Source organism: Uloborus diversus, chromosome 6 (assembly GCF_026930045.1).
Source record: "Uloborus diversus isolate 005 chromosome 6, Udiv.v.3.1, whole genome shotgun sequence".
Lineage (NCBI taxonomy): Eukaryota > Metazoa > Arthropoda > Arachnida > Araneae > Uloboridae > Uloborus > Uloborus diversus.
In genome coordinates this window covers 151,278,965-151,300,121 of record NC_072736.1, presented here as the reverse complement: position 1 = coordinate 151,300,121, position 21,157 = coordinate 151,278,965, and the positions used below count along the sequence as shown (strand labels likewise).

At 32.6% G+C, this 21,157-nt stretch overlaps 1 protein-coding gene across 3 annotated transcripts in view; it reads left to right on the top strand.

The window, feature by feature from the left end:
- Positions 1-21,157, top strand: part of LOC129224123 (uncharacterized protein C2orf42 homolog) — a 47,127-nt gene that overhangs the window by 4,030 nt on the left and 21,940 nt on the right. For 2 of the 3 annotated variants that reach the window (XM_054858535.1, XM_054858534.1), the window contains exons 3-6: positions 853-950; positions 4,294-4,990; positions 6,827-6,965; positions 9,786-9,902. In XM_054858535.1, the coding sequence (XP_054714510.1) occupies positions 919-950; positions 4,294-4,990; positions 6,827-6,965; positions 9,786-9,902 (985 nt within the window). In that variant the 5' untranslated portion in view covers positions 853-918. The remainder of the gene's footprint in view (positions 1-852; positions 951-4,293; positions 4,991-6,826; positions 6,966-9,785; positions 9,903-21,157) is intronic. The other variant, XM_054858536.1, reaches the window with a different exon arrangement.

Genomic DNA, 21,157 nt, shown 5'->3' with positions numbered 1-21,157 from the left:
CCTGGTCATGTTTTTGTTTCTTAGATTACTAACTTAAATAAATTAAATATGTTCAAAAACTTATTACTAATAATAAAGCAGAAAGTCTCTCTGTCCGGAGGATGTCTAGATGTCTGGATGTCTGTAGGATATCTGTAGGATGTCTGTGACGCGCATAGCGCCTAAACCGTTCGGCCGATTTTCATGAAATTTGACACAAAGTTAGTATGTAGCATGGGGGTGAGCACCTCGAAGCGATTTTTCGAAAATTCGATGTGGTTCTTTTTTTATTCCAATTTTAAGAAAAAAACTATCATAAATTACGAAATTATCATAACGTGGAACCGTAACATGGGCACAAGCCAATTGGCGAGAAATTTCACCATACATTATTTGTAAATATACAGGCGAACCAAAAGACCTTTAATTTTTCTATTACGGGCGAAGCCGTGCGGGTGCCACTAGTAAATAATAATGCAGTTCTGGCAGTAAGTGTAACCAGAAAGGTGAGATCGCTTGACGGTGAGTCGTATATTTTAACTACAGTCAAACCTCCATATATCAAAGTAGCAAATTGCCAGGGAAAAATTCGATATAAAGTAAGCGCCGCTTAATGTGATCACGTTTAATGTTATTATTCGCTTATTGTTATCAGAACCACAAAGTCCCAGAACACTTGTATGTTAACCTGTGTTTAAAAAAATCAGATATTGTAATCAGCATCTTTGTTTATTGTTTTCCCTTTTTCATAAACTTTCAATTTTTTCCCTATTTCTGTTCCTCAATTAACATAAATACAATGGCAAACCTTGACAAGACTAACTTTTTGTGTGGCATTTTGTGGTTTTTAATAGCAGTGTAAACTTTTTTTAGGATTGAAACAACAAAAGTTCGTTCTCAGTGACCACAGACTCCCCCTAAGATGCCTTTGGTTTGCATATGAGAAAATTCAGTCGCTGGACACGTTGCAGGTATGGATGTAGGACCTGTATGGTTTCAGGTGGTGATCTCTTCGGACTTTAAGAAAATTAATATAGCTTCCGGGAAAACAAGTTTCCTTCTTATCAGTAAAGCAGAAGAATTTTCACTTCACTTGAAGAACTTCACTCTAAATGGTCAAACATTTTAGCCATAGAGAAAAAGCGCAATGTTTTAACTGTCAATTAAAAAAATGACATTTTAAAATGCTTTGACAATTTAACTATGATGAGTCAAGGAAATGATGCAGAAGAACTAAACATTTCTCAGCCATTATTTTTCAAGTGGCTAAAAATCGTGATGAGATTGAAAACAAAGTGAAGCTAAATTAAAATTTAAACAATAACAAGCAAAACCGTGCTGCTTTGAAAATGTGGTTTACGAATGTCACGAAAAAGGATGTGCAAGTAAACCGTCATATTTTATTTCACCTGTTACTATGTGTTTAAACATATAGTACAATAGACCTGTGGTCTCGGTGCTCGCACTGTTTTAAAGCGTCCCCCTTTTCACTTCATGTGTTTAAACATACCACATTTTAATTTTCCCTTTTATGATTCAGATACTTCCATTCTGCTAATTTAGTAATTTATAATTTAAAACTGCATTTAGTTGAGTCATTGTAATTTTAATTTATGGTTGCAAAAATAAATGCTTCTTGTAATTGTTATCAGTCAGTTATTGTTATCAAATTGTATTTGTCCCAAAGTGATCATATTAAGGGGCGCCTACTGTATATAGAAATTTTGATACATAGAAATAATCTTAGTTTATCATAAAAATCTCCTAAAGCAATAAAATTAAGGCTCATTTTTGCCAACTGTAATGCTGTTTCATGTTTTCGAGTGAGTTTTCTGTAAGTTTCAGTACTTTTATTACGGCTTTCTGATTTCTCATAATAGCTCTGCGAAAGGAACTCTGCTTGTGGAAACACTAACTTTACCAAAAATGACTTTTTTGTGCCTTCATACACCTTTATTCTTCGGCAATTCAACTTGATCCACAACATTAGGGTATTTTCGTTTTGACAATGTAATCGAGAGAAAAGTAAAAAATCAATCTACTTAACTTGAATGATTTTTACTGAAGCTAAAAAGACTAGTAATGATAACCAACTGACTGTAGGGATAGCTTGAAACTGATTTTATTGTATTATTGGTTACAACCAAGATTTGAAATAAACTTGAGGCAATTTAAGAACTCCATAATGGTACAACGACCTATCTACATACCCCTCAACCCCAGATAGCTTGTGAGTTCCGTAGCAACCTTAAGTGAACATAGCTTTCTCCCCTAACCTTAATTTCTCATGTGACAAACAATCTAAAGTAGAAAAAAAATCTACGAATATTTCAAAAATTTTTTCGATATATAGAGATTTTTTCAATATATAGAAACAATTTTTCTATGTAAGGGACATGGAAATTTGCTGGGACTTCGATATATAGAAAATTTCGATATATGGAAATTTGATCTAAGGAGGTTCGACTGTATATGCTTTACATTATTTAAGAGATCTAAAATATGAACAATAGGGTTGGCAAAAGAAGGGTGGGGGATCTTGAAAATGGAAAATAAAATAAATGTTCTGAGCTGTTTTAAATCAAACTCTTCAATCATGCCTGGAAATACTAGGAGCTGGTGAAAAATCATTTTACACTAATTTCAAGTGACCATTTTGTTTATGGTAGTGTAGTCAATTAATGGTATTGCATAGTTTGCAACTTTTATGCTGCTTTTTTTTATATGCCCAACACCTTTCAATTTATGAATTGCTAGCCTTTTGTCAGCTTTTACCAGTTTTCACTCTAATGTAAACAATTGTATAGCCTCAGTATTGAAGAGTTTAAAAAAAAAAAAAAAACATTTTGTAACAAAAATTAAAATGCAGAACAATCTTTATTTTCTAACATTTTTATGCTTTGCCTGGTCATGTTTTTATATCTTAGTTAGAAAGTTTTGTGTTCTTTGTTCATCTTTGGGGATTTTTAAGCTTTGCCTGGTCATGTTACCTCTTACCGTGTATACTGTACTCGTCTATAAGTCGAGAAATTTATAACAAAAAATGATGTTTAAAGTTAGGGGGTCAACTTATCAAAGAGTAGAATTTACAAAACATTTCCCTGATTTTTTTCTTAGAAAAAAAACACTTGAAAAGTTAACATTTTCCCAATTTTAGTCCATCCCTTTTCAGCAGATGCTGAAGAAGTAAATACATTCTGCTATGATTTGTCATGTTCTGACTATGAAATAAAGAATAAATAATTACAGTAAATGGCCGACTACGCAAAAAATACGGGGATCGCTGCATTCGGGAATTTCCCCGACAGTCATGAATTATTGCTCTCTTTTTAAACATAATATAATGTGGCTGCAGCATAAAATTTTATTGATGTAAAATCAAAATAAATGCCGCCAGTAAAAAAAATCGTAACAGCGAAATCGAACCCTTTACAAAAATTGTGATTGCAAAAGTAAACCCTTTTGGTGCGAAATAATTAAAATCGGGCATTTTTTAACATAAAAATGTTCATTACATTTCATTTTCCTCCATTTTATAGCGTTTAAATTCAAAGTTAGCTGCAAAACACTCCCGTTTTTTCCAAAAGTAGGAAATTGACTTATATGTGGATTTTCGATATTTTTTCCTGATTTTTCTCCTAGAAGTAGCTGGGTTATACGCGAGATCGATTTTATACGCAAGTATATACAGTAGTTGTAAAATCCTAGATTTCAAAATCTGATTTCCATCATCATACCTTTAACAAATTGTTAAAACAAAAACCTAGAGGCAACAGTTGATGCGATGCATTTTTAAACCTTAGTTAAAGATAGTTCCTTGATCTTTAAAATACTTTTGCAGGATGTTTTATTTGATGTAAAGTATTTCTATTTGTGAGTAAATTTCTGAAATCTAGTATCAATAAACTACTCTCTGCATCTTTTTCCTTCTCGCTATAGGAGGGGAGGTGGGGGGTCAAATTCACATTATTTCTGTGAGGTTTTTTTTGTTAAAACTCTACATAAAAGCATGAAAGAAAATGGGAAAGAGCAGCAGTTACAAGATTTGTCCCAACTCACAAAATTAACAAAATTAGAAGATCCAGCTCTGACTTGCTATAAATAACAGCATTAGAAATATTTGTTATTTTGGTTCTAGTGCCTAATTTTCAAATGAAGCTGTTATAGCTTCATTATATATATTTATGTATAAATATAATAATCCATATATAATATAAATATAATAATCTCCAATGAAGTCCATTGAGTTTCTGTTAATTATGTTGCAATAAATATCTGTTGCAGCTCTTATTTTAACAAACTTTTCTAATTTAGGTTTGAAAGCATGACAGAGAGATCAAAACTACTTTTTGAGGATTTAGGGAGGCCGACTCTGCGTGGTGTGCGCAAATGTCCAAAATGTGGAACATTCAACGGGACTCGAGGAGTGTCGTGTAAGAACAAGGATTGCAGACTGATTTTTAAAGCCAAAAAAGAAAATTCTAGAACAGAACCAGATGCTGTAAAGATAAATAGTGGAAGGAATTTACAAATATATTCTGTAAAAATTAGTGACGGCATCGAAGAAATGAGAAGCTTTGTTCATCTTCCTATTATAGAAGGCATTGAAGCTTTGCAAGATGCTGCAGAAGTTACGGTCATCAAACGCAGTGCTGCCGTATGTTATGCACCAAGTTGTCGCAAGCCAATGGAGGACATAACTACGATAACCTTAAATTTAAATCCTTGTTCTCATACGGAACTGGTTGTCAATTGCAACATGGATGCTGAACCTTTGACGCTAAAAAAAATAGTTCTGAAAGTCATGCCAGTGGCAGAAAGCATCAAAGAAGAAATATTATCATTAGCTCTCAAATCAGACGATCAACTTGTCCAAAGAGTTTCTAAAAATAGTATGGTTGTTCGATGTCATCCCGATGAGCAACATCCTTTGGGGTTGTTACATTTTTCTGTTTTTGAGCCCCTTAAGAATTCTAGAAAATGCAGAATTTTGTGCGGCTGCCAATCTGAAGTAAGAGTTATTTAAAATACAAATGTTTTTGATACAATTTATTTGCTTAAATTACTTAGAAAGAAATTGTGCTTTGCTTTAAATCAGGGGTATTCAACGTTGTACACTTTGGGGAAGCCTTTGAGGTTGCTGTTTTCTTGATAGAGTCTCTTGATCAAAGATTGGAGGAGAAAAAAAAATATCTACCCTGCTTAAAATTATGAAAAAATTTCATCTTTATTTTACCACCGTGCAATAATCTAAATGAGATAATGCAAGATAGCTAATGTTTTTTTTTTCCTAAAATGAATTTTTTGAATTATCAGCAAAAGCAACCTTACGTTAAAGCAAAGGTTTCCATACAGAGTGCTGTGGTACCCTGTTGTGCCACAGGGAGAGGTGAGGGGTGGGGCATTGTCCATGGTGTCAAATCTTTGTTATAAATGAAACAAAATGATACAATGATTATTCATAAATCTTACATAGATATTTCATTTTAATAAAAATATTAACAGAAGAGAACGATATGGTTTCTCTGCATTAAAAGCCTTAAAATGACTTTTTCTATCAAAAAGAAAATAATAAGTGAGTACCCTGTTTTTATATACTTCTTGATTTTCTCCACAAAATTATACAAATGTGCAAGCATGATGCTTATCTATCTACCTTTATATCATACAAACATGCATACAATAAATGACTAAGGATGTTATGAGAAAATTGCAACTCTTCAAAGAGTGCCAGGACTTGGAAAAGTCGAACCCCTGCTTTAAAGTACAATATAACTTCGATTAAACAATACCAAATTTAAAGATTTCCTCATTTTAATGATACATTTCACTGGTCCGGATTTAATTGCATTGAATGTATGTGCTCCTTGATTTAACGATAATTTTTTCCAATTCCTGGATAATCTTTCAATCGGGGTTATACTGTATAACCAATTTTTTTTTTAAATGACAAACCTCTGATTGTTTTTTATTCAATGGTATCTGTATGTTTATAATATTTTTTTATCCAAGAAATTTGTATTTGCTTTTGATTTTACAAGCAGACTGCCTTTAGAAGTTTTCTTTTTTTTAAATCTTTTATAAAATGCTAGCTGCCTTGTATAGTCTACCTCGAAAAACAAGTTATGTTGAGTAATGCGTGTTCAACAATCAGGCCTGAAGAAAAGAAAAAATATATGTGTAAAAAGTAAAATTTCCCGTCAAGGTGTAGAAAAAGAGCAATTTTATGACTCGGAATTTATATTGAGACCTCTTTGAATTTTTTAAAAGTTCCATAACTTCAGTCATTGTTGTTAAAAGGCATAAATATTTTGTTTCACAGGTTTTCTTCAAGGGACCTCTGTGCCAAATTTGGCAAAGATCTGGCATAAACTGTGTATAAGAAACATCCCCACACATGCCCACATAGAGTCCTTTTTACAAATTAAAACTTTGGTGCTTTTATTAGGCAAATAGTGATTACTTGCGGAACCCCCGTTAAAGTTCCTGGCAGCAATAAATTCTATTGATCCCTGGTTGAAAACCTCTGCTTTAAATCAAAAAAAAAAAAAAAAATTATTTCCATTTTTTAAAAAATGTTGAACTTTTGATGCACATACAGTGAAATCCCGTTACAACGAATATCAATACAACAACAATATCTATTTCAATGAAATAAATTTTCCATCCCAATTCAATTTTCATTGCAATACTTGGATTCTATCACAATGAAATTCCCGTTACAGCGAACAACATTTGTGGTCCCTCGAAGTACGTTGTAACGGGATTTCACTGCATATTTATTCAATTTTTTTTCTTCCCATATACTGTATTATTTTTGATTAAATATATTTTATCATTATTTTAGGTTACAAAACCATTTATACCAAAAGAAAAACAAATGTGTATGCATTTTTACATGTGTGTCTGTGCTTTTGCAAGTGATGCAAAGCTCTCTGAAGAGTTTAAGCCATTAGTTCAAAGCGTATTTTTTCACAAATTAACAGGTAACTTCAAAAGGATTTAGAATATTTCTCACTTATGCATCGTATAATTTTATGATATTCTACAGATGAAACTGTATTCAAATCATGCATGCATACGTATTTTAACCCTGAATAACTAAACCTATAAAGTATTATTATTGTTCTGTAACTAATAGTTTGACTCAAAGAGTATGAATTATAAGGAAGCATATTTTCATAGTTTTCATTTATTCATAACAAACTAGTATAACCTTATAGAAGTTTTATAGTGTTTCAATGCAAAAATGATACAAATTAGCCTGTGCAATCTTAGCTAATGTTTTTTTACACATCTGTAGAATTGTAGAGGAATGTTTAGCTATTTATGAGCAAGGCAAGTTAGTTTCTACAATATATAGAATAAATTTATAGTTCATTTGAAACCTGTGTGTATATTGGATCAGTAGAATTACACATTCTTAATTAGAGCAACTGGTATTGTTTTAAGATTTAATTATTTTAATTAATGTGATCCAGGACAATTGTCATTTGAAAATAATATGGAAAATAAAGTGTATTTTAATTTAAATTGCTTTTCTAGAAGACTACCAAATGCTAGAAAATATTACATACTTTGAGGAAAAGCTTTAGTATAATAGTACTGAGGTACTTTGATAACATTTCTGTAAAAAAAAAATTATGAATGAATTCATCAATTTAAATGCATATTTTGTAGTTGCTAAAATCTTTGAAAACTATTAAAAGTTTCATTTATTCAATTGAAAATTTTGAAAACTGTATTGTCCTTTTAAACTTCCTCAAAAAGTTGAAATTACTGATGAGGTTTATACCAAAATTTTTACTGTTTTAAGCAGTGTTGTAGTTGGATAAAAATGTATGGGGGGGAAAACCCTCTTTTGTGTTTGGGGAGGACTCGACGAAAGAGAATGTGGTTTGAAGCCGATTTGTATTAAATTTGCATTGTTTTTACAATAAAAAAGCAAACATTTGATTTTAATACTTTTCCGTTAAAGGTACATTCACTTGGTGCATTTTCTATTTTTGGTGATATTAATTTATTGCTATTGTAAACTAAAACTTACATAGTTGACAACATTCCACAACTTTAATTTCTGTTGTTGTTTCTAATCCTCTGATTATCTGATGGAGTCAGACAGTCAGACAACATCCAGCAAATCATTGACCCTTAAGAAAACAAGTACAAGAAGAATTGAGGCATATAAGTCTTCTTTGGTAAGACCCAAGCAGTGCAGGATGTGTTCAACTGAGGCCTGCTGAACTGTGCACTTGGAGCGGACTGCATAAGTTTTTCTACCCTCAAAAAAGGAGAGACTCTTCGGTATGTCCGTTTGCCAATCTAGAAATTGCCGATTTAGATGCTCTTTCACAGTTGAGATCAAAAGGAGAGCCCGGTATCCTAGCCGCATACCAGTGGTGGGAGGGAGAGATCTTCCATTCCTTTGATACTTGACTATTAAGTTTGGACTGGTATTCTGAATAGGTAAGAGCAGAGAAGGAGGGTGTCAAGAGACTGCAGCCCTCTTTGGGTAAGCAATCTGCTTGCTCGTTCCCAAAGATATCTATGTGAGATGGTATCCACTGAAAATGAACATCATGAAGCTTTGAAATTATGAAGGATAGAAGTGCTTATTTTGTCTCCAACTTATCTTGTATAGTTGTTGAAGGGAGCTGCGACTGTCCAATAGAATCCAGAGTTCCCCAAAGTCACTTTCGTTGGTGAGGCCCAATTAAAAAATTTTTTGAACTCTAGGTTTCCATATTCTTGTACACTGCCAAATGCTTTAAGCAGTTACTTTTCTATTGTCACCAAGATAGAAACTGCAAGTCACCCAACCAAGTGGCGTATTTTTAAGAGAAAAGTACTAATTTTTCATTTGTTTCCAGAATTAAGTATTTTCATAAAGTTAAGGGTTTTTTTAATTTTTATTATTACATGTCTAGAAGTATTAGTAATATGACAGCATGAACCTGATCCTGCATATTTTCACAGCACTGACTATAAAAGCTACTTAGCAAAAGGTTCAAAGGTTTTTACTTTTGTGACCAAATTAAATGCCAATCATGTGCCCAGTACTCATTTTCAGTCAATTTACATTCAAAGTTTTTAATAATATTTTTTTTTGTTTAAAAAAAAGTTTTTTCTAAACATTTTTATTGGCCATGATATGCATTTAAATACATTTTTTGCCCAAAATAAGTTGGTGGAATATGTTACTCTTGTTCTCAAAACATTTTTTTTCTTCTAAATATTTTTATTGGCCCAGAATTGAATTTAAATACATTTTTTGCCCCAAATAAGTTGTTAGAAAATGTTGCAGGTTTATCATATTTTCATCTTTGCAACATAATTTTATGTACCAGTCATCACAAATCAGAGCAAAAAATCACCTTACACCTGAAAAAAAGAAAAGAACAAAAAAAAAAAAAAAAGTTATAATTCCTGTTTTTCCCCCCTCAAAATTTCTCCTAGGTAAATATTATCTCCTAGGTAGGAACTATTTTATTGTTCTTTTTTTTTTTTCCAGATAAAACTCAGTTCAGGGTTTGCTCTTGTAACTAGTTCTTTAAACAACAATCTTTCAAAAGCCATGCTCTACTGATTTTTTCTGTAAACTCAGATAAATACTTTCGGGAATCTCATCATTAAGCTATTTGTGGTTTAAAATGTCAAAAGTTTAACTATTATTATTTGTATTTTTTTTTTTTTTTGTAATTATTAAAATTAAATTGTTAATTTTAGTTTTTCTAAAATATATAAAATTTTCTACAATTACTCCTTGTAATTTAATTCCTGCAATAAAATTTTCTTACTTTCTTTAGATGCAACTACACTTCCAGAAGAACTTAATGAAATCAGTTCTGGCCTAAAAGTTTTAAAAGATTTTCTTCCAGAAGATATATTTCCTTCTCCTAAGAGAAAAAAGAATGACTCTCATGGTAATATTACTATACTCTAAAGAACTTTTACTGTGATTTCAGTTTGATGTAAGGTATTTGCATAAGAATATTTTCAAAAGTAATTACTTTCAGCTCATAGGGCTTGTGAATGTCTTGCTGAAATTGTAAGGCATTAGATCTAAGCTATTCAAAAGTAGTCAAATTAAAGGAATTGAAAATGAAAATGCAACAGAGAGAAATGAATCAAAGCTGAACCAGATCCAACAGTTACAGACCTTCTAATGCAGGGCTGTCCAACTGGCGGCCCGCCAACACATATTGTGCGGCCTGCCATCTTCTTATTCAGCATATTTATTTTTTCGACATTTATTGGTATCAAGAAGCATCCGAGTCTACCCACCTTGGTCAAGCCGGGGTCCAGAAAATTTCCTCTTGATCGCCCTTTGATACTTCTTTCATTGTTTTGAGAGAAAAGGGTACAGGACATCTACAGGTCAAGGTCAACCGGTCCTACCCCGCTGGTGTTTAACCGAATTCCTAGAAATAGTATTACCTCGCGTTGGCTGGGGGAGACAGGGAGGGAAGAGAGAGAAACATTTCAGACAAGCAAAACCTGCCTGCAATTGGTTAAAAATAAAGATCCCCCCCCTCAATGACTCTACGGCCTTTGTTGATTTCGAAAAAGAAATTGAGAATTTGCTCTCGTCGCTTCCATGTTTGGGAGCATATATTTGTGCAAAAGTGTTTCTTCGACAATGAACTTTATCAAGAATCATCACAGGAGCTCTCTCTCCGACAGTTCATTGATAGACCTTCTTCTGCTGGCAACGAAAAACATCGAGGTTGGCATTCCTGCCCCTGTAAAAAAGGCGGATCTGCCTCAATTTTGCCATTAAAATTTAAGCAAATTGTTTTATAATCCTCCTGTTTTATTGTTTTATAATTAATTATCGCTTATACATTAAGAATTATTATTAATTGTTATTGTATAAGAGGTAAGAGCTTATTGTTTAAATTTTTCAAACTGCGGCCTGCCAGGTGATCAGTGACCGGAATTCTGGCCCGTGTGCTCTTTGCAGTTAGACAGCCCTGTTCTAATGCATCCAAAGTTGATATTTTTAATGGCTTAGTTCATTTGTTTAGTGGATTTTTTTTTTCATTTTAAAGCAACGATTAGTCTAATTTAATGCATGGTTTTATTTAAAAACTAAACATTAAATTTTAAATTTCCGAAATATCGATTTTGGCAACACTTGATGAGTAAAGTGCTTTGTTGTTTTGCCAGTTGGTCGAAAAATTTGGAAAATGAGCCATGACTTGCTTGTAAAGGTAAAGTGACACCCTTATCACTCTTATGCGCGTTTTTTTGCTAGCGCTTTCATAGTTTATACAAAAGTACAATTTTTTTTCGTTGAAATTTATCTTTTCACCTTTGTACAATAAATTCTGCGAAAAGATTTATAGGTTACAATACATTAAGAATTTGTATTTTAAAAAGGTTTTATTATTATTATTATTATTATTATTTTTAATAGCTTATTATTCATTTTGGACAAATGAATGTTGTTTCTTTTCTATTCAAACATGTTTTGTACTGTTTGACCGCGGATTGCATGTGATTTGACAATCTGCCAAGTAAAGACTATTCCATCTGAATGAATCTAGCAGGGGAGAAGGGAAAATAACGATGGGATATTCATGCACGCGTTTTATAATGTCACTAGTGCCTTATTCATTTATTGCATTCTCTAAAATAAAATAAGGGAAAACAAAAATTACCATGAAAACAAGAAAAAGAAAAGATAATATTCTCATTTCGTTCAGGAACGTAAAAGCAAAATGGTAAATTCAAAACTTTGTTGTGAATTTTTGCCGTGAGAATATAGATCGAATATACTTTAGATTAAAAAAATGTTGCTGAGAGAGCAAATTTTTATTTTTACAAAACTAAGGCTAAATAATAGAGAGGCAAAAGTGCACATCTGTAACAAACCAACTAACACCCTTATAAACTAATAGATACGTCCATTTCCGCCTATAAACCGGATATTAACCTTTCCATGTAATCGATGGTTAGACAGTAGCATTCTTTAATTTTAATTGTAGATTGAAAGCTAGCAGTCGCATTCAACATAAATACAAACTAAAAGTTGCAACTTGTAGATTGTTTTGCTTAACATATTGACACCCGTCGGTTACAAAAATGAAAATTTTATCTTTGAAAAAAGGGCAGCAAATATGAAATCTATCCTTTACATAGAAGTTTGGTAAGACCCCATTTGGAGTATGCTGTTCAGTTTCAGTCTCCTGGTCCGAAGAAAGATATTTTTTCATTTCAAAGGGCTTCTAGGCAGGGGCGGCATTTCAGCATTTCATTTGAGGGGTTGAGTTTCTTAAATATGAATTACCACAATGTGGAACTGAACGCACATTGGCTCACAGGAAGTGGTCATAAAATGGGTTTAATATTAAAAAAAATAGTGTTAAGAAACAATTTAAATTTTTATGACAAAAATGTTTATTTTTTAATAAGTTATCATGCAAAACTTATTAAAACTTATTGATACTTATTTTATACCTTTTAGTAAAGTTTTAATGTATAATTTTAGGAATCCGGAAGAGCAGGGAATCTTGTTTCTAATCTATCAGTGCCCTGTGTCGTCGTGCTCTTTTGCAAGTACAGCTAAAAATAAGTTTTTTTGTTTTTTTTTGCCCGTTGTGCTTTGAAAATAATATCTTTCTCGACTAGCTGAGCTGATTGTAGTAGTTAAAAAATAATTGAAGTAACAAAGTTATGTATGAGAACACTTTTCAGATCTTACTCTTCAATATCACCCTGGCAACTTCAAAACGTTCTGGATGTGATAATCGGTCTGTCCATATTATACTGCTTGTAATATTTCTTGTCTCATGGTAAAAATTTTACTCATAATTGAAGCATTTTATTTTTCGTTTTCAAAATCCAATCCAGATAATATAGAGCCAGGGCCGTCGCCAAGTGGATTCATTTGGGGGGGTGTTGAAACTGATTTTGCCGACTGACTCCCGACATTTGCCAACAAATACATACGCACATAAGAAATATGTTATATATATATATATATATGCAGTAGTACCTCCTGTAAGGGACACCTCCGAATAAGGGACACCTCTATTTAAGGGACACTTTTGCTGGTCCCAGTCCCTTTGAATAGAGACTCCAATGTATTTACCTCTCATTAAGGGACACTCAAAGAAACGAAAAAACAAAAATTAATGCATAAATGGATAAAAAATATTGAATTTTCTAGAATTCAAGTTCCACTTTTTCTGAACAAACTAACTGGGGAATAATGGTATAGGTTTCAAAACATGAACAAAGAAAAAGTACTATTATCACACTAAAATGTTAGCTGAAAACTACTCCCAAATGCTTTCCCCATTCATGTGGGTTCAGCACTGACAACTTGAGCACCGCCCTTGACATTTTCTATTCATAACAGGAAAGTGCATACTATTGCTCTAGAAGGGGCAAGGGGTGAAATTATCTGCAAGGTGTTTCTTACAAAGTGTGGATCTGGATTACTTCTGGTTGATTTTGCTTTTGTTCTCACCCTCACTCATACTCATCTTTTAAATTCTTATCTCAAGTTTTGAGAATGCCTTTGAAAAAGCTCCACAGGTGTCTCAGAATGTACACTGGTGTATTCAACTCTAAGCAGATTTCACTAGCAAGTCAGGGGGGAGGGGTGTTGTTCAGAAGAGTTTGATAAGGTTTCTTATGAGAAGGAAAAGGCTGTATGCATAGAATGTTGCTTACTAACAATCAAGAATGGAGAAGGCAGGGATTATCTTGACTGATTGGCCCAGTCACTATTCTAAAAGGCTAAATTTAGATTCCGTAGGAAAAAGGAGATTTTTTGCTTTTAATGTCCTGTCACCAGTCAGGTAGGTCATATAGAGCTCTGTTGCTGAGAGGAATTTGTTTAGTTTTCAAGCTTTAATTCTAGCCATGGCTTCTAAAAGAAAAATATTAACTTTGAAAGAAAAGATTGAAGTAATAAATGTGGCCGAAAATGAAAAACTAAGCTTAAGGGATTTAGGTGAGAAATTTAAAATAAGTAAAAACCAAGTAAGTAATGTGCTAAAGGAAAAAGAAGAAATAAAAAGATTGTGGATTACAAATTCAAATGAAAATTCTAAAACTGTTAAGTTTAGGAAAACTGAAGGAGAAGATATTGATCAAATAGTTTTTAAATGGTTTTCGGCTATTAGAGGAAAGAACATTCCAGTTAGTGGAGTACTGTTGCAAGAAAAGGCGAAAGAAGTTGCCGAAAGTTTAGGATTGCAGAACTTTAAGGCCTCTAATGGATGGCTGGAGAAGTTTAAACTACGTCATAATGTTACTTTTAAAACTGTTTGTGGGGAAGAAAAATCTGTAGATTTGCAGTGTGTTACAGAATGGCTGGAAATATTGACATAAATTTGTGAAGGTTATGAAGCTAAGGACATATACAATGCTGATGAAACTGGACTGTTTTTCAGAGTTTTGCCAAATAAAACCTTATGTTTTAAAGGAGAAAAGTGTTCTGGCGAAAAAAGTTCTAAGGAACGGTTAACTGTGTTACTCTGCTGTAACTCGGAAGGAGAATTTGAAGTACCACTTGTAATTGGTAAGGCAAAAAAACCTAGATGTTTCAAAAACATTAACCCAAAAACCTTATCAGTTCAGTGGTATTTCAACAGAAAGGCATGGATGACTCAAAATATAATGATAGAATGGCTAACTGCTCTTGATGACAAAATGTGCAAAACAAATAGGAAGATTTTGTTATTTCTTGACAATTGTAGAGCACATCCACAAAATTTAAAATTGAAGGCTGTGAAATTGGTATTTTTTCCACCAAATGCTACATCTGTGTTGCAGCCTTTAGACCAAGGCATTATTCAAAACTTTAAAGTTGGATATAGGAAATTGTTTTTAAGGCATGTTATTTCGCAAGCTTCCAGTGAAAACAGTGCTCAGCTCGCAAAGTACGTGAATGTATTGAATGCAATCCAGTGGATCACTAAAGCGGTTTCCTCAATATCCATAAGTTGCGTTCAGAACTGTTTTAAAAAAGCAGGCTTTAAAATCCAAGGTGTAATAGTCAATGAAAGTAACAATGAAGAAAATGAACTCTCCGAACTTGCTCGAGTCACTGGCTGTGATATTCCGATTAACGATTATATAGCGATAGATGAAAATTTATGCACTGATGACACCAATGAGGATATCACTGCTTTCATCTCTGAGAAAATTGAAGATGCAGGAGGAAGTCTTCCAGAGGATCTTGAAAGTAGTGAGGAAGAAGAAGATTGCAAAATCAAAAATTATAGTGATGCTTTAAGACATATCACACAGTTGCAAAAGTTTATGTTGATAAATGGTGACAGTGAAGGACTCGGACTCATTAGCGACTTTAGTATACATGTACAGAAAAATGCGTCTAAATTACGTGCTGCAAAACAAACCCTTGTAACAGATTACTTTAAATAAATATCTGTAAGTACTTTTCATCACTAAATTTTTGCTAAAATTAATTTTTTCTAATTAAATAACTTAAAATTCAAAATATTTTCAAACTTTATTTAATACTAGCGTTACCCGGACGACTTAGCCTGTACTAGAAAATTAAAAGGGCATTTTAAAAATTATTATTGAATTCTTATTAATTATTATTGTATAACGTTAATGCTCTATTTAATGTTTGGAAATCTTGATTTTTGTACCTCCGAATAAGGGACACCTCTATTTAAGGGACAAAATTTCTGGTCCCCTTCGTGTCCCTTATTGGGAGGTTCTACTGTATATATATATATATACACATATATACACACACATATATATATATATATATATATATATATATATATATATATATATATATATATATATATATATATATATATATACAGTCGAACCTCCATATATCGAACTTCCACATATCAAAATTTTCTATATATCAAAATCCCAGCAAATTTCTATGTCCATTACATAGAAAAATTGTTTCTATATATCGAAAAAATCTCTATATATCAATTTTTTTTTTCGAGACATTCGTAAATTTTTTTTCATCTTTAGACTGTTTTTCTCATGAAAAATGAAGGTTAGGGGAGAAAATTATGTTCACTAAAATTTGCTACTAAACTCATAAGGAATCTAAGGTTGAGGGGTGTGTAGTTAGGTCGTTGTTTCGTTCTGGAGTTCTTAAATTCTCTCAAGTTTGTTTCAAATCTTATAACCAGTAACATTGTAAAATTAGTTTCAAAATATCCCTTTTGTCTGTTGATTATCATTCCTAGTCTTTTTAGCTGCGATAAAAATAATTCAAGTTAAGTAGATTGATTTTTTACTTTTCTCTCGATTACATTGTCAAAAAGAAAATCCCCTAATGTTGCAGATCAAGTTGAATTGTCGAAGAATGAAGATGAATGAAGGCGCAAAAATGTAATATCTGTTATTTTTTAAATTATCAACTTTCATTTTATCCGATGCTCGTATAAATTAGAAATCGGGTTTCATACACGAAAATTAACTATAATTTAATTTTAATATGTTAGGGGATTTTTAGCATAAAATAAGGTTGTTTCTATGTATTGAAATTTCTATATATCGATTTTTTCCGATATATCGATTTATATATGTATATATATATATATATATATATATATATATATATATACACACAGTCAGACCTCCATATATCGAAGTAGCAAATTGCCGGAAAAAAATATGATATATAGAAATTTCGATATATAGAAACAATCCTATTTTATCAAAAAAATATCCTAAAACATTAAAATTAAAGCTAATTATCGTGCATGAAACCCAATTTCTAATTTATACGAGCATCGGAATAAACGAAAATTAATAGCTGAAAAATTAACAGTAATTACATTTTTGTGCCTTCATACATCTTCATTCTTCGGCAGTTCAACTTGATTTTCGATTTGACAATGTAATCGAGATAAAAGTAAAAAATCAATCTTCTTAACTTGAATGATTTTTACCGAAGCTAAAAGGACTAGGAATGATAATCAACATACAAAAAGGATAACTTGAAACTGATTTTACAGTATTACTGGTTACAACTAAGATTTGAAATAAACTTGAGGAAACGTTGTTCCGTTCTGGAGTTCTTACTCCAGATCGGAACAACGACCTATCTACACACCCCTCAACCTTAGATTCCTTATGAGTTTAGTAGCAAATTTTAGTGAACATAATTTTCTCCCCCAACCTTCATTTTTCATGAGACAAACAGTCTAAAGTGGAAAAAAATGTGTACGAGTGTCTCGAAAAAAATTTTGATATATAGAGATTTTTTTCGATACATAGAAACAATTTTTCTATGAAATGAACATTGAAATTTGCTGGGATTTCGATATGTAGAAAATTTTGATATGTGAAAGTTCGATATATGGAGGTTCGACTGCATATATATATATATATAAAATTGCCTTTGACTGGAATTTGTTACATATTGAAGTCTGGAACACGCATTGCAGACTAGCATTAGTGCCTTCCCCCGAAAGATTTTTGAAACTAAATTTTTAAAACCGCAGTTTTAGGCTATTTATTGGAGACTGTAGTTGAGAGGATAGGTACTGACAGATCATCAGTGGACAATGGCAGATTAGCTAGAAAAAGGGAATGGCATAAACAAACATTCATGACCCTCGATTTTAAAAGACTTGATTGTTTAGGAAGTTTACGAGGAATTATATTTACTTTTAGAGGAGACATAATTAGGAAATTCGACAAAAAAAAAAAAAAAAAAAAGAAAGGAAACACATTTTAACCATCCAAAATTTAAGTTTAACCCATAAGAATATTTTCTACTTACACAAAAAGTTTTCATACTACATGGTGAATTAATTATATTACATAAGCAAAGCATGTTTTTGGAAGAAAAAAAAATTTCACGGTAATCATCCGTTTAGGTATCTTTGAATACCTTGTTTCTGATTGAATATTTCTATAGCGCACTAAAAAGGTTAAAAGAATACAAATCAGGAGAATTGCATTGTAAGTCGAGAAATAGAGTATATAATATGATATAGAGAATATAATATGAGTCATACCATGATAATGAAAGGTTTGAAATAACGGGTTTCGGAAGGTTCTCCCCCCCTGAGAATTTTAAAAAATGCTATTCTGAAAAGGAAATTTTAGACAACCTTTGACGATTTTAGGGTGAGAGCAGGCTCGGAAATTTTTTCGAAACCGAAGACTTAAGAATGCGATTTTAAGCTATCTTTAGATTCGTTAGGGGAAGGGATGGGGCCTAGCGGTGCTCCCTTTGCAATTTTCTGAAATTCAAGTTCCATAGGCAATCATAGACAACTATTAATCATATTAAAGAAAGAAGAGATTAATGACATCTTTTTAGTGTTGGGGGGAAACAGTGGGGTTAAAAGACTCATCCCCGAAAATTTCTGAGACTGAAATTCGAAAAACGTATTTTTACACGATCTGTGATGATGTTCAGAGGCTGTCCCTCGAAAAACTTTAACATTTCTTTTCTGTCTCAAAAATGGGGTGTTTAAAATTCCCTTGCCAATAAGAGGCCATTACCTAGTCGGAAATTAGGGATCTGACCAGGGGCCCAGCTCGAAATCAGACTAGTATAAATTTTATCAGTTTAATGGGAGGAAAGGGGCCCAGAAAGCAAACCAACGACCAACAAGGGACCCGCCTTGGTCCTTGGCTCTCGGTGGCCCTGCTTTCAAGCCTCCAATTTCGAACAATTCCCTCATCCCCTTTCATCTCTACACATAACCTAAAACTTCGCTTTTGAAACTTCAAAATCAAAGATTTTCTTGAGACATCCGCCAAAACCTATATTTTCCCAAACGTCATCAAAATTAGCCTCAAACGCATTTTAGGATTTCAATTTAAAAAAAAAAAATAGCTGGGGGTTTCCGAGCCACACGCTTTCCCAAACATCAAAGATAGCCTGAAATTGCTCAAAATTTTGCCGAGATAAATTCTGAAACACCACCTCTCACCTAATGTCTGCAAAAATTGTCTAAAATTGCGTTTTGAAAACTTCCAAATCCGAAAAATTTCTGGAAGAAACTCTTGACCCCCTAATATCAGCAAAGATAGTCCTAAAACTGACTTCAATTTTACAAATATTCCGAGAGGTACTCCAAATCCTCTTTCCACATTGCCAAATGTGGCCTAAAATTACGATTTTTATGTCAATTTCCCAAATAATCGCATTCTGCTCTTTTTACAAGTCCCCTAGCATCTATGGCAGCAACTGTAAGTTCAATTTTGACATTTAACGAGTGAGTATCAATTTAAAAGAACAGTATTGATGATCAAGAGCGTCAAAATGGTCTAACTTTGTCTGATGTTAGTACACAGTGAAATTCAAAGTCTTATTTATAAATAACTTAAAAAAAAAGAAAAACGAGAGCTATTTCAATTTTTAATGTTTAAAAATATTTTCTGAGCATGTTTAAGTGAATTATTAACATTATTGTAGGTGAAAACATTTCAGTATGTCTGTCTCCTAGTTAAGTTTCAATCATATTACTCATGCATAGATTTTGCGGCTATTTATGTCTTTTTAAAAATATCCAGATTCACAAATACGAGTGTATTGGAATTTTAAATTATTCATTAATAATTAAAAGCTACCAATTATTAGCATAATTCGTAATGAAGCCTATTTAGCGATTCAACGAAAAATAATCCTAATATGAATAATAGCCCATGATCGAGTAACCCGCGTGTTTCAGCAATGAAACTCTCGCCATGATAATTTGATAATATATTTTGGTAATGTTTAACATGCAGGGAAAGGCTTTATCGTGACAAGGCTGAACTGGATCTGGTAACTTAATACTTAACTGATTTACAGTCAGTTGAAATTGAATACCAAAAATCGAAGTTTCAGACGACGTATTTTGCAGTGATAGCTTAGATAACTTTTTACCCTTAAAAATCAGGAATCCTGAATGCCTGTATCCATCGATAACTTTTATTTAACTTTACTTTTTTACCGTTAGAGCGACTGGTATGACTTTTCATTACTAAATTTTAAATATTTTTCTCAATTTAAAACATAATTTTGGCGGTCTTTACTTTTCTCCACTTTACTCTGATTTTTGTGATGATATCGTGGTTTATAAAAAAGTAGAAGTATAGATGTGAGGGTTGCCCCTCAGAAACTGTCTTGTTTGTTTATTTATCCACTTTTTTACACTGAAGCTTGTCAGGCGTTTCAATACCGCACTCACTACTTTTTTTTCTACTTTATTGGTTAAAAAAAGTGTTTGAAACGTATTTCAGCTGCCTTTAGTTTGGTAATTTTAATGATGTACATTTTTAAATGTTCTTAAATAATATTTTAAGATTGCATTTTCTTAAATTTTACAGTAAAAAAAAAACATTCATTTGTTTTCTTTTTCTTTCCTTCATTAATTTTCTTTCTTTTCTTTTTTTTAAACTTTCAACACTGCGAATGTGTAACAGGGGCCAATAGACATCCATTTTTCCATCCCGGCCAGCATCCAATTCACAACTGTTATTTTTCAATATTTTAATGGAAGATATGTGAAAAAGATAAGCTCAAAATAAAACTTTGAAAAATTACATTAAAATAATCATACCCCTCTTCTGCTGCATTTCAATAAGTCTTTTTTCATCAAACTAAAATCATATACTTTCAGATTTTTCTTTCCTTGTCACAAAAAGAATATTATTGCTCGTTCACTTGCTAAGTGAAGTTCAAAATTTCAACTAAACTTTTTTTGTGCAGTGCTAAATAAATAAAATAACTCTATGCAGGATAGTCATTCAAGTCGTCTGCTCTACTCCTTGATGCAGTCAGCATTGAAAATCAAACTCAATGCAACTTTTGTCATCAAGGCTCCACAGCGCCAATAACAATTTTCTTCTTTTGGCGGAAAGGTCACACAGCAGGGCTCCGGACAGACCCTTCAAAACTAAACGCAAACAAAAACACTTTTCCCTCGATCTCCTAGTTCCCCCCTGAAGGTCCGACATTTCTGCGTTTCTAGTGTCAAACGGGTCTTTCTTATGTACCCCCCCCCCCCCCCCACATGACTACGCCGTCTCGGCGGCGACATTTCTGAGTACTAACAATTGACGGACAAATGTCCTGACACTTGTGTGGTCGACAAATTACCGCAGCTAGTAGTAAAATACTATTTCGATTTTTACTCGTTAGGCGTAGAAAAACTGGAAATAGTGCTCAATGTGCGTTCAGAAGTTTGTTTCAAAAACAAGCACTTAT